This window comes from Rhineura floridana, chromosome 4, assembly GCF_030035675.1.
Source record: "Rhineura floridana isolate rRhiFlo1 chromosome 4, rRhiFlo1.hap2, whole genome shotgun sequence".
Classification (NCBI taxonomy): domain Eukaryota; kingdom Metazoa; phylum Chordata; class Lepidosauria; order Squamata; family Rhineuridae; genus Rhineura; species Rhineura floridana.
In genome coordinates this window covers 103,507,395-103,521,579 of record NC_084483.1, presented here as the reverse complement: position 1 = coordinate 103,521,579, position 14,185 = coordinate 103,507,395, and the positions used below count along the sequence as shown (strand labels likewise).

At 38.7% G+C, this 14,185-nt stretch overlaps 1 protein-coding gene across 1 annotated transcript in view; it reads left to right on the top strand.

The window, feature by feature from the left end:
* Positions 1-13,453, top strand: part of STX7 (syntaxin 7) — a 42,657-nt gene extending 29,204 nt beyond the window's left edge. The window contains exons 4-10 of the mRNA XM_061623860.1: positions 992-1,082; positions 2,653-2,790; positions 3,830-3,882; positions 5,845-5,935; positions 7,540-7,612; positions 9,032-9,114; positions 11,556-13,453. Coding sequence (XP_061479844.1) covers positions 992-1,082; positions 2,653-2,790; positions 3,830-3,882; positions 5,845-5,935; positions 7,540-7,612; positions 9,032-9,114; positions 11,556-11,654 — 628 coding nt within the window. The 3' untranslated portion in view covers positions 11,655-13,453. The remainder of the gene's footprint in view (positions 1-991; positions 1,083-2,652; positions 2,791-3,829; positions 3,883-5,844; positions 5,936-7,539; positions 7,613-9,031; positions 9,115-11,555) is intronic.
* The last annotated feature ends 732 nt before the right edge of the window (positions 13,454-14,185 follow it).

Genomic DNA, 14,185 nt, shown 5'->3' with positions numbered 1-14,185 from the left:
GTTGGAAGCAAGAATGTACAGAGCTAGCAAGGGCTGCTGAATTGTTTTAAAAGTTCAAAACGGTTTCATATTTGCTATCTCCAGCATTTTGGAAATGGCTGTTAGGTTTTTGACAAATTGTAAGTTAGGTTGTGTAAGTGATAAGTTAGGTTGTGTAAGGTTGTGTAAAAGTATAGTATAGCATGAAATTGAAAGGAGAAATGTATTCCAAAATAACAGCAAAGGAGGAAACAAGATACCTAAGTAGAAATGCATTGTTTTTACAGGATGATGTTGGCAAATGTCACTGGTGCATTTGCAGGCTGTGTTTACATCACTATGCAGTCTTACTAATGCTTACCAATTTCCACCTCCACCTGATTGTCAGTGCTTTGGCCAGATTAAGTGGTAGGTCAGTGCCTTGTGTTTTTAAACCAGGAAGCTTTTACTGCAGCTTGTTCTCTGGATAGACTTTTTCTTTAATAGCAGCAGAAGATTTACTATTGATCAAGTAATGCTTATAGTCATCAAGTACATATACAGCTACTTAAATTATGGTTGTGTATTAGAATATAGTCTTCTCCATAGAATTAACTTGTGATCATAAAAACAAGGATTTTTATTCTTATCCTCTTTCAGAAAAGAATCTGTAAACCTCTTTCTAAACATTGTATTTTCACAGTGATATATCATTAAAAATGTTCTCTTCTCTCTTTCCCCTTCCCAAAGTGACTGTTTATATTTTAAAATATGGATTCTACTTTTCATGGCCCTTCTATCAGCCTGTCGGGCAAATGCAATCTTCATCAATAACTATTCATTAAAAAAAATAAAAGCAAAATCTGGTCCAGTACTTCTCAATTCTTAATTCTTGGCTTCTGTGGAAGTAAGGCCAGCAGTAATTTTGCAGATATTCAGTGTATAAGTTATTTCTCTGAAGAGATTTCTCTCAAGATGAAGCAGCAATGTTGGTGAAGTAATCCAGTAGCTGATCTATAACTTTTTGTTTTAGGCAGCAGAAGCAGCAGTACACAAACCAACTTGCCAAAGAGACAGACAAATATATTAAAGAGTTTGGTTCTCTGCCTTCAATAAGTGAACAGGTATAAAAATGTAATAGCAGGTTTTGTGTAACTTCTTAATTTTAAAACTGCATTTTTCATTTCTGTAATGTGTGTTTGCAGGTGCTTTACTCCTGAGACATATCAAACAAAAATACATAGATGGAACTTCGTATTTGGTATACTTAAGAGGCCATGTATTTCTGAACTACTGGGACTATAGGATTTAGTTTGGTACAGGCACTTAGATTATTATGATTTTAATCAGTTTGACTGCAATCCTGTGCCCAGTTAGACTGCTTAAATTTTGTTGACTTTAGGGCAGTTTAAGCAGTCTAAATATGTGCAGAATTTCTATCTTTTAGTTTTTACCGTGAGGGTGTATGCATGGTATTATATGCAAAATGAAATGAACATACATTTCAAGACAAGCCATCCTTACAAAAGCTGTTGTACTCCATCAAAAAGAGTACAGGTCAGCCTGTGTTAGGCTTTGAGGGGGAAAAACAAACTGGAAGAAATCCAAAACTCTACTTCAGAGGTAGGGGACCTGAAGAGCTCCATATGTTGCTGGACTACCATCATCCTTGAACATTGGCCATGTTGAATAAGGCTGATGGGAGTTGGGAGTCCAAAAGCATCCAGAGAGTCACAGGTTCCCAATTCCTGCTCTACTCACTCAAAATTTGCACAATTATGTAGGAATGTCTTGCAGTTTCTTTCGTGCCATGTTAGAATTCAAAAAGTTGTCATGTTCACGGGGGGGGGGAGAAACTTCACTAGTCATCTGACCATTGTCTTGCTGGTGGAATGTTTATGCTAAAAGACTTATAGCACATTTGGCCCCCTAAAGTAGTGCTGCAGTGGGGCACTGCAGTATTAATTGCTACCTCTCTTAGAATCTTGCCTCTCTACCAGATACTGAGTCAGCATGGGGTGAGGCGCTGGTAAACATGGAATGGCAGGTTTAAATTGTTGCTTAGTAATGAAGCACACTACTCAGTCATTAATGTTTACTGCTGGGTTATTGAGGATCATTACTGTGGGTTCCTTTTGGGGAAAGGGGGGTACAGATCACTAACAAGTTATCTTGCTCTGGTATGGTAGAACTTAAGAGCACCGTCCTTGTCCTCTTATTTGTACAAGTGCTAGACTTGCCAAATGTTCCATTCAGAGGTTCAAATGGGATTTCAGTGATGCACTAACTTTCACTGAACACAGGCCTTGCAATAACAGTTGGCCTTTCAGTACCTTAAATACATATGTGCTAATCAAACTGTATATAGTTGAAGGAGGAATTGGGATGTATGTGTGTGGAATACTTTGTCCAAGTGACCCCTTACTTAACACATGCATTCCTTTGTCTGCAGTTAAAATTTAATTAATTTATTTATAAATATATTTGTATACCGTTATTTCATTTCAAAACATCACATTGATTTACAAGTTAATGGAATTAAACATGCAGTTGTATGGGCTACTTTTGTCTGGCAGCTTAGAAAACTTCTGCATTGATTCAAAAAAAAGAAGACAAATTCCTGAAAGATTCAGATGGTCAGTTAAATGACTATATAATAATTTCCCCTTGTTTCATATCTATCTTGCCCTTTAGCGTCAGAGAAAAATACAAAAGGACCGACTTGTGAATGAGTTCACTACAGCACTGACAAACTTCCAGCGGGTTCAGAGACAAGCTGCTGAGAAAGAAAGAGAATTTGTAGCCAGAGTGCGAGCCAGCTCTAGGGTATCAGTAAGTATATAATGATATCTATGGAATGTTTCCTTTTATAGAAAATAATTGAATTCAGATAGAATATATATTTCTCTGCTCTAATACTATTTTCACTGTTATGTAGATATGGATTAGGATATATAGATCACAGCACTGGCATCCTTAACATTTAGTGAATTGCTAAGCTCCATTTGTGAAATTTGAAGGGTTTTGAATTTCACTTGCACCAAAAGTTGTGGCTTCTTTTGGTCAAAGCACCACATAATCTCCCAGTGCTGCAAACAAGGGTGGAACTTTTTGGTACAGAGAAGCTTTCATGTGGTCAAAGGCAGGTTTGAATAAAATAGCATGCAGGAACCAGAAGATCCTGTCAGCATCCCTGATTTTATCACCATATGGCTATTCAGGCAATTGCATGGGTGGCACTGCATGGTTTTTCATGTGTGCTGATCAGAAGCTAAGTGAAATTTACATGAGTAGGTACTACCCCACAAAGGAGTTGGCAGGAAAAGATTATTATGCTTACACAGATTCCTGTTCACAATTACATGGAGTGTCACATGGTAAGAGCCTATCTGAGCAAGAAATTAAGGTAATTCTAAGTAGTGTTATGACACTGAAGCATTCCTGGTTCTTTGCCATTCATAAACTGAACTTCAAAAAACATTGACTTGGATCCTAAGATGATTTAACTTAAAGAAGGTTACAGAAGAAAGTCCCCCCCCCTCACCCTTCAGCCTCCCAAAAGTGTTTCTGGAGAGTTAAAGTGGGGCTTCCTGAGCAATGTGAGAGGAATAGCCTAAAATTGGACACATTCATTCCACTGTTAAATTCTGTCTTTTTCTAGTGTGGAAATGCACATTATGCCTGCAATATTGCCCCCTTCTGGGAGAGTTAGGACATAACTCAGAAATAAAATTGGGCTGATCAGATTGTCCCCTTTCCCCCTCTCACTCTTGTTTAATTGTGGAAATGCTTCTGCTGAACACTGAAGCAGATGTAATTCCATGTCTAAGAAGAAAGTTGTAAGTTGATTTTCCCTCTCCTAACTGTACAGGGTGGTGCCCCAGAGGAAAGCTACAAAGAAGGAACACTTGTGTCCTGGGACAGGTGAGCAGTACTATAAGACTTGACAATGTTCCATTTATTGAATTGAGTAAAATAGTTAAAAACACTGTGTGTGTGTTTTATGTTGGCCATACATCCTCAAATCGCTAACAATTAGGCAACAAAACATTTTGAAGTTTCTGTATGATGTCATAAAATCTGAGATAGTTGAAGTATGGTGCGATATTAATCCTGCAATGTGTTCTGTTAGGAAAAAGCGCTATCCTGTTAGTTAAGAGCTTGTATGATATGTATTTTCTCATAATAGTTTCCATTAATGACATATTACTCATTGGGTACTCTGGGTGTGGGTCACAATGGTCCATAAATCTAGCTGCCAGTGGCAACTGCCATCCACTGTTGTCTGCAATGTGCAGAGCACTTGGAGGGTGAGGGGCCTTTTAATTGTGGCAAACTCAAAGAAACCAACCCCTTGCCTGAGTCTCTGGCACATGCATGGAGAACTTGTGGGTAAAATAGAATCTCTGTAAGTCCCTTTGCAGAAGAAGGGTCAGCAGCTGCTGCAAACAAACCAAGCCAAAATTTGTGAGCCACATGGACTTCAGCACTGATATTATATATTTCTACTTTCTCACAACTGAGGGCAAGCTCACACTCCCTACTTAAAGGGACAGGAAATGTATTAGGAAGGTAACAGACTGCTCATCTCTGTTTTGGAAACAGAAAAAGCAAAGGCAAGGGTACCATGGCTGCAACCCTAAAGCACTTTCTTTAGAGTGCATTTAGTGTATTGGACTGAACTGGGTGATATCCAATGTTTGTCATATTCAGAGCACACCTATTGAAATCAATGTACTTGACGAACTTAAGTTCATTTATTTCATTGAGTCTACTCTGCGTGTGACTTACTTGAATATTGCCCACTGTGCATTCCTTTACTCCATCCGATCCATGTAGTTTATAGGTGTTTACATCTCATTAATTTTGTTTTTTTTTTTGTATAAAAGTTAAAGTAGGTTACATTAAAAAACATCAGTCAACATGATAGTTACAATATACAAATATACAATACACAAAGGGCAGCCTAAAATGTTAAGACCTATGTCTGAAGCAAATTAAATCCAGCATCAGTTTAAAATCTAGGGGGCATATTAGGAAGCTGTTATAAAAGCTTGTTTTTGAAAGCTTTTAAATTAATGGTGGGCATATACAAGCTTCATTGGAAGAGGAGTAGTTTCCAGTGTGTGTATGTGGTGGTAGTGGTGGAGTTTGCACTTACATCACATTGACTTTGCTCCTGAAAGAGAGTTTACAATCAGTACAGTTACCAAGCCTGGACTCATGTATTCAGGTGTGTGTGAAATAGTGTTTTGGAGGAAAAGCACACAGAAGCATCCACTGCAACCTGAGCAATCTGCCTGAGCCCCAGATAACATGGAACCCTGGTCTGTGTGAATTTTTCCCCTAGAAGTGTGTGTATAAGTGGGAGGAGAATTGTACAACTTCCTCCGTGCTATTTCAGCTGTGCCCTGGCTGGCAGCATAATCCTATGCATGGTTACTCAGAAAAAGTCCCACTATGTTCTATGGAGCTTATTATAGGTAAGTGTATATCAGGTTGCAACCTCAGATGTATGAATCAGAATCAAGAGGTAAACTGCAGCATTCTGAAATTTCCTAACACTTTAAAGGGGAAGCCTCCATGGAGCAGCTTGCTGTGACATTTGTAAAATACTGTCTCATTGTCTCCATTAAGAGGTTGATCTGCTAACACCAAGCAAGTAGAATTATGAAAAGGGTTGTTCTGATTAGTTTTATTTATTTGTATTTATTTTATTTATATCCCACCCTTTCTCCTAGTAGAAGCCCATCAGTAGGAGTTTTATCATAAAGTTGTTAAGTCTTCTGACACAGCTTTAGGAGTTAAGATGTCTTGTTATATTTTGCATGTAAAGTATCTCAGTATATAATCTCCTTGGATATCCTGTGTGTTTTTAACTTATAGCCAACCTCAGACCCAAGTATTAGATGAAGAAATCACAGAAGATGACCTTCGTCTTATTGAGGAGAGAGAGTCTGCCATCAGGCAGCTTGAGGTGAACAATGGGCAAAGTTTAGGCATACACTGAGATCAAGCGCAGAATTTTTCTTTCTTTAGCGTGACCATGTACTGAATATATATTCCAATGTGGTGTTTGTTGACCTTAAGTTGTGGGTTTCCATGTGATTGATTTACTGATCTGTAAAGCACATTTGAAATAGCAGACATTTTCTCATCTTTACAAGTTTGTAAGCTGAATGCTGCTTCTCTAGTTTGGTTACCAATACACAGTGTGTCCTCACATTAGAATGACATTCATAAGCCATGAGCCCCACACTCAAGAGGAGTACAGTGGAAGGGCTGTAGATCAGTGACAGAACATCTGCGTTGCATGCAGAAGGTTCTAGGTTCAATCCTGACATCTCCAGGTAGCGCTGAGAGAGAACCCTGCCTGAAACCCTGGAGAGCCACTGCCAATCATTATAGAAAATGCTGCCCTGTGCTCCTACTGGGAGGAAGGGCAGGATATATAAAAATAATAAATAAATAATGCTGAGCTAGATAAACCAATGGTCTGACTCAGCAGCCTCCCATGTGCCTTGCTGTATTATCACAATAACTTTTCCTCATCGCTACCTTTCTGGCTTCCCTAATTTCTGGATGAAAACTGAAGGCTGGAATTTCAGTATGTCCACAGAGGTCCTTCAGAGACATCATTAATGTTCTTCCTGATTTTTCTGTCACCCAAAGAGAAGATTTTTATTTATTTACATTTATAAACCACCTCTCATCCTGAAAAATCCTAGAGCAGTGAACACATAATAAAACCATAAAACAGTTAATTTAAACATCATCAAAGTTATGCTTAGCCAATAAAAACAATCAGCAGCAGTATCTAAAATGGCCATATTAATTCACAGACTTCCCCCAAATGCCTATATGAGCATATGTGTGTTAAGCTGTCATCTAAAATCCATCAGTGAAGGGGACAGCCTTATCTCCATAGAAAGAGAGTTCTACAAATGGGGACACCACAGAGAAGGTCCTATCTCACACCACCATGTAATGAACCATGCTTGCCAAAGTATATATTTCATAACTTCAGTGTTCTAACTAAACGATAAATGAAGTGAAACTATAAAGATTGTGAAAAATCTTACCATTTACTTTGCTAAATGGCACAATCTAGCTCCACTTGATTTCAGTTGAAGAATTATGCCTGTGCCCTCTCCAGCTAAAACTGAGAGATTGGGTTGTGTCTTTAAAAGGGCACGGGTCATGCAAGTTGAGCACTTTGGTGTCTCATTGACACCATGTGTAGCTTATCTGGAATTAATGAGATGTTAACTGCTTTGGTTGTGTCCTAGCTAATTAAAACCATCTGCCTCCATTTTTGTCCTATCAGCTAGTAAGTTCCATTTGCAAACACATGGTATCCAATTTGTTTTTCAAATATGTTGGAAGTAGCATGGGTGAATTCTAGGACGTGTGTGTGCTTCTTACTATTTTGTGGTTTTTTAGTCAAACCATCTGTTTCCACTGCCATTTGTCCTGTCTCTTTTCTCCATTCTTTTAATGCAAACTTCTGGTACTAGATTCTTGCAAGTGGGCTAAGTGCTGCTGAGGGTTGTATAAAATACATGTCTTCTGTGTTGACAGGCAGACATTCTGGATATCAATGAAATATTTAAAGATCTGGGTATGATGATTCATGAACAAGGAGATGTAATAGGTAAGCAAAATGTGTGTTCTGGGAGAGCTTTTTTTAAAAAACGTTTGCACAACATTTGTGCACAATAGTTGGATTACATTAGCTTGTACAAATCTTGTAGTAATTGGAGAAAATCTAGAGTTAGGTGCTTCTCAATAAACTGGTTAAATGAAATTTAATTTGTGAAGGATCTGAGTATTCTCATTTACCTTCTGGATTTTATCAGCTGACACGTAGCTGTTTTATATTTCACGCTAAAAGAGATATGATATGAAATGTGCGTAAGGGGTGCTCTGTTTTGTTGTGGAAAAAGTATATTTCAAGTTAGAATCTTGTATTACAACTTACATTGTTCTTAACAATTTTTTAGTTTTCAAAGGAGCTGTCCCCTCCTAGGAATATGTTCATAGTATATTCAGAATGAAGAGTTAAAAGTGGGGGGGAACCAGTGGCATAGGAAAAACTTATTTTAAAGTATAAAGCTTACAGTTCTATCCATGAGTCTCAGGGAAGAGTTGTGTAGTTACTTACATTTTTCTTTTTAAAAAATTGCATGCACACAGAGAGGGGGTGTGAGCACTGTAGTATTCAGCTGCCACCACAGTGCTCTTAATTGCATTATTTTTTGTCCAGTTACAGTCTGTTTTCATAAGTTAGTTATGATCATACCTTGAGGAAATGACTTAAATTTTCATTCCCTGAATGTTTGGGTGAAATGTACTAGTTGGGGAGAGAAAGCCTAAACACATTTAGCAGGTATAGAATTGCACACTTAAAAAAATGTAGAGAGGGCTGCCACTGAAAATGGCACCTCTATTGATCCCCCCCCTCCCAAGTTACCCACTTTAATGTGAAATTCAGCTTTCCTTGTGTTCCGCTATCAATACAATGTGAATGTCCCTGCCTGTGATTTGTGGTTGACTGCCACTGGCTGGAATGAAAGAATTTTCATTGTAGAGTCCTCCTACGGAGGCTCAGCCAATTTCTTCCTCCCATGTTGGGACAAAAGAGTGTAGGGTGGATCATAGGTCTGCAAGGGCCGACCCTGACCTTTGCTGCTGATGCATGTTGCAGCCACTTCCACTATCTGTGCATTTGGCTGGCAGGTAAAGAGGCTCTGCACACATACATTAGTAGAGGCATAAAGGCCCTTCATATGCCAGCCAAACTCCACATCACGGGTATGCTGTGATGTGACAGTGTTGACATTGTCAGGAGTGTATGTGTGTTAAGTTGTATTAGACATTATTAGCCCTGTGTTTGTTTCAACTGAACATTCTTTCAAATAAGTGTGCTTGGGATTGCCTTCCAAATCTTTCCTGTGTCATGGTCACATAACAGGGCTAAAGATGTAAGATTCCAGAGCAATGTGCATTTGTAACTCAGATTTATACTCTGGCTTCAAATGAAAGGCTTAATGGTTTATTTTTCTCACCAAAGATAGCATAGAAGCCAATGTAGAAACAGCTGAAGTCCATGTTCAGCAAGCAAATCAGCAATTGTCCAGAGCAGCAGACTACCAGGTAAATAGAAGCACAAGAAGCTAGATCACATTGGAAACTTTCCATCACTTGTATTAAAAATGGAAGCTTTTGGTCTTAGACTTATTGAGAGGCCAGAAATGTGAGGTTCAGATGTCTCTCTCCTTCTCTAGTCCATATTTTGCATCATTTTTAATAACCTACTTCTTATAAGAGAAATTACAGAGCAATTTACAATTATATTTGAAAACAAACTGTTAGTGTTGTATTGTTAATAACAGAGGGCTATCAGGGGGAGTTAAAGAACAACTGTGCATCCTCCAAAATCATGCATGAACAGGAATATCTTGGCATGGTGCCAGAATGCCAAACTACAAGCAGACATCTTGGTTCCAGAGGTGTGGATTGCAGATCTGTGGCACTGAACAAAAAGACCCCATCTTTAATCACCAGGAGCCTCATCTCAAAAAGTGGAGGGATCCAGAGAGATTAATTTGAGAGAATATGGTCCTTCAGATGTTCTAGGATTTTAAATCAAAAACAGCACTTTGAAACACTAGAAGCTCATTCACCACCTCATTCAAATGCCACCTCATTCAAAGGCAGCTTCATGTAGAGTGCATTATGTTAAGCTTGCTTTGCTGTAACCAGAAGATGAATAACTGCAGCAAGCACTAGAATAACAGTTGCAACTTTTCATGGATAGCTAAATTGGGAAAATGCAGTTTGATCCACAGGTGCCACTTGGACCTCTGAAGATAAAGCCAGACCTAAAAGCACCCCCAAGCTGCATACCTGATAATGTAGGACTGTGGTGGGGATCTGTTATTAGCTTAAGGGTTGCATTTCCTGATGGTCAAGAGATGGATGAGAGCAGAGGCCAATGTAGGTACAGCAACAAATGTGACTCTTACCTTGGGTGTGTGTGGCAGATTTAACCAATTTCCCTCTTCCTTCCACTCTGTTTCAGAGGGTTGGGGGACTTCCATGGTGGATTTTCAGGAGATGTAGAAAGCTGCAGGGTCAGGAGGGAACTGGTAAAAAAACCATCTCCCCATAGTTAGCAGAGGCATCTGCTGGATCAAAAGCTCATCCATTTATACAATAGAACGATTGGATTCTATTGCTTACCCAATGCAAGAAACAGTATTGCTAAATGAAGCCAGCTGCTTGCTTGAGAAAACTGGCAGCTTCAAGGACTAGCAGTTCTTGTTCACTTTAAATGTTGTCCTGCCAATAGATTGATCCCACCTATTTTAAATCAGTGAAATTCAAAAATAACTGGAGCCTGCTATTTCTGTTATGATCCTAAGCTCACTTACCTAGAAGTACAAACTCCATTTTATTTGATTAAACTTCACTGTTATATGTGATTAGCACCAAGATACTTACTGGGATGAATGCAAAGATCATTTGCCTGGCTTGTGGATAAAGGTGAACATGTTTGTTAACAGTAATGATCATGGACCTGTTTAATACACTGCACTAAATGGAAAGCAAGTGGCTTTTAAGAGGTGTACTCTCATATGTATGGGACAGACTATTCCATAGCATGATTCATATTTATAAAAATGACATGAGCACAGTGTAAAAGTTGTACTTGTCAAACCCATTTTTTTCTAATTACCCAGTAGTAAGATTATGTTTTATAGAGGGGGACGAATGGCCATGTGTAGTTTAAAAAGTTACAGAGAGCTTTAAATATCACAGATTTTAATAAGCTTCCCCATTAGTTGAGATATTTCAGACCTTAAAGGCACGAGTGCCTTTAACCTTTTCAGTCTCTAAACAGAGATGAAGGCTGTGTTCCTAACCCCACTTACCTGGGATTAAGCCCCATTGAATTCAGGAGGACCTACTTCTGAGTAGATGTGGTTAAGATTGAACTGTCTCTGGCAATTTTGAGCTAACTTGTACTTGCATGTCATTCTGGCTCTCCGTTGAACATGTGAATCATCTCATTCTATTGAGCTAATGTAGTGGTGAGATTTTCTTGCTTGGAGGCATGCTAAACAGCCCTTCTGTCTGGTCATGCCCACTCTTTTCCTCTATCACCTCCCCAGCAATTGTGTTTGTACAGTCTCCTTCCCTCAAGACTGAGAGTAGCTGGCAAGCAGTTTTAAGGAATGCTGTCAGTATGTGTATCTCCTTGCTTGGAGCAGCAAGTACAGGAAGCAGTTCCCTCCAGCAGACATCACATGTCTATCACTTGGAGCTCCTGATTTTGGGCCTGATCAAGTGATGGCAGGTATCATTCCCAGGGTTTGGGGGTTTTTAAATTTACATTTTTACATGGAAGGAATTTGCTTCAGATGGAAGAGCAATATTCAAGGGATCCCTACCTGAAGTCTGAAACTTGCAAGCAGTTTACCGTGCCATTGTTGAGAACTAGGGTGATAAGTCATCAGTTGATGGTACACTTTCAGCTATTCAGCTCTGAAATTTTTACACTAACAATCTCCTCTTCTCTTGCTTCTCTACAGCGCAAGTCCCGCAAGAAAATATGTATTCTCGTTGTTGCACTTGTTGTAGGAGCCACCATCCTTTGCCTAATCATCTGGGGAGCAATAAAAGCCTCGTGATATGCTAAATTATGCAGTAAAGTTTCCAGTCATGTCTCATTGTGAAGCTGTTCATTAAATTATGTGTCCATCTTTATAACCTGCTTTATCACAAAATGCATTTTAACCCAAGAGTGCTTTTCCCTCAGCTTGTGTAGTATGATTAATTTGAATTTGTTGCAGTGATGTAACTTGCCAATACTTGATCAAGCTGTAGGCAACTTATTATATGGTGCTTACTACTTTTCTCTTTACCTCCAGGTGTTATTACATAGGTTGGTGCAGTAATGACCTATTGATCAAGCAGGGCAGGCTTTCGCTCACATGTAGAGTCTTGCAAGATCATTCAGCTGCACCCCTTTAAGGCCTCACAAAGGTGCTTGTGAGCAGGGTACAAGTTGTCACACTCCAATTTTAGCTTCACCTTTACTCACAACTTTCTAGGATCAAGTTAATTTACTGGAACAAATCAATAATTACTTTCAACAGCTTTCACTTTCAATCTGTATCTCTAATCTAAATGAAATATTACAGTGCTTCTCATCTTTGAGATGGCACTCACCGTCCCACTGATTTCTTTTCATAAACCAGTAGAAGGGTTTATCTGCTTACTCTACTCACTCTCTGTATAGTTCACATCTAATAATCAGTTTACTGGAGGTTAAAATCTTGTTCTGGTGTAATCTTTCTGAAACTTTTTGGATTAATTCTGCAGTTTCAGTTTTGCATAAGAAGAGTATCCTTCTCTTCATGTTTTCATATAAGAACCTGATACTGGCTATTGGCAAACTTGGCAAAGCCTCATCTAACAAGAAGGGTTGTTAATGATAGCCTGTATGTTTGTGCGTACCTTTAGAAGATAAGACTTTGGAACACATTAGAAATTCACTAAGATTTGCACCTTAATTTATGCAAGCGCTAAGTAGTTGAAGTTTAAAGTATATGGACAAAATTAATAGGTAAAGCTGTTTCACTGCAAACTTGGCTCTCCAGTCCTCTCTGATTTGAATCTCCAGTAATATACAAATACCTAACTAGAAATCTGTTTTTAGTTGGTTTGTGTCTTGAGGCAGCACAGCTAAATGGGGCAGTGGGAGATTCATGATCATAGATTTTTATACCTGTGAATGTCACCAGGATCAATAGCAGCTCAGAAGAGGGAAGCCATTTAGACTGGGAATACAGCATGGGGGGGAAATTGACCTTGTACAATTCTGTAGCCTCAGTCTGAAGAAGGGCTCTGCCTCTCCATTTACCTTTAAACAAGAGGAGATCTGGTGATGGATTTTACCACCATCTCTGCTAATTTGACCTTCAGATTCCTGTATATAGTGGCAATCAGCAAAACTTCTGAGTTTAATGCTACTTGAATTTCAATGAGGTCGGGGGGGAAAATTAAACCCTGTTTGTGGTTTTTATCAAAGTGATTGATCCTCTTTCTCTCATTGTAAGTGCTTGAGTCCTGAATGGCTTTTGGAAAGTTTTAACTTCCAATCAATTCAGTTAAACTGAATTATCTCAAGTTTTGAGGGTTTTTAAAAAAAACAAACTGATTTTTTTGTTCCATTTTGTAGTAATATATATTGGAAAAGTTATGCATTGTTATCTGCCAACTAATCAGTTTTAAGTGATATGTTATTGAACTAATTAAAATATACTGTACAAATGTTCTCTCTGGCTTATACATTTTTGTATGCAATTTGATAGAGAAGCAATGTTTACATGATAAGCTCTGAGACTTGTAATTTGGGGAGAACTAAAAGTATCTACAAGCTAAATTTGGATTTCATCATCTAAATAAAGGTAGTTCTGAAAGTGAATGTTTTGCAGATTGTCCTTTGCCATTTATCTTCCAATCTTATAGCTTACTAATAAGGTGAAAGTTTGGTATATTAAAAGGAACTAACCTAAAGCTGAAACATATTCCAATAAAAGTAATACACAGACCAAAATCCTGCACCCTTATACATCCATTGTGAATGCTCAGCTGCTTTTGCTCCTGCTGTATCACTGCTCTTACAAGGTATGAGACTCCGTCATACCTATAGACCATGGCCTTCCTGGATCTTTTCTTCAAGTATCCTGATATACGTTTCCCCCAGTTGTGCACAGACTATTCAGAGAAAGGCATGGAAGCAGTTTGAGGTGACAAATCTTTAACTGTGGCTCTGGGAACCACACTGCAATTCTGCTCTTCAAGCACACAGGTGGCAGGATTAGAGCCTTAGCTTATATGAGTCATATCCACAAGACAGACATTTCCCCCCATAGAGGTCCAAAAGAAAATTAGCCTAAACCTCAGTTGATGTCATACCTTGCAGTGCCCACCTTATTCACAGTGATTCCTTTTATCATCGTTAAGGCTTGATGTAGAAGAGACTATATTTTCTGACCCTAATGGAAATAGTGGATTTCAGATAGAGGTGATAGAGGTAGATTTCAGATACTGTTTTCAAGCCTTGTCAGTAGAACCAGTTTTGTGTAACTGCTACAAGCATCGTACTAGAGAGATTTAGGTTGAAATCTCTCTGCTATGAAGCTCAATGCCTATC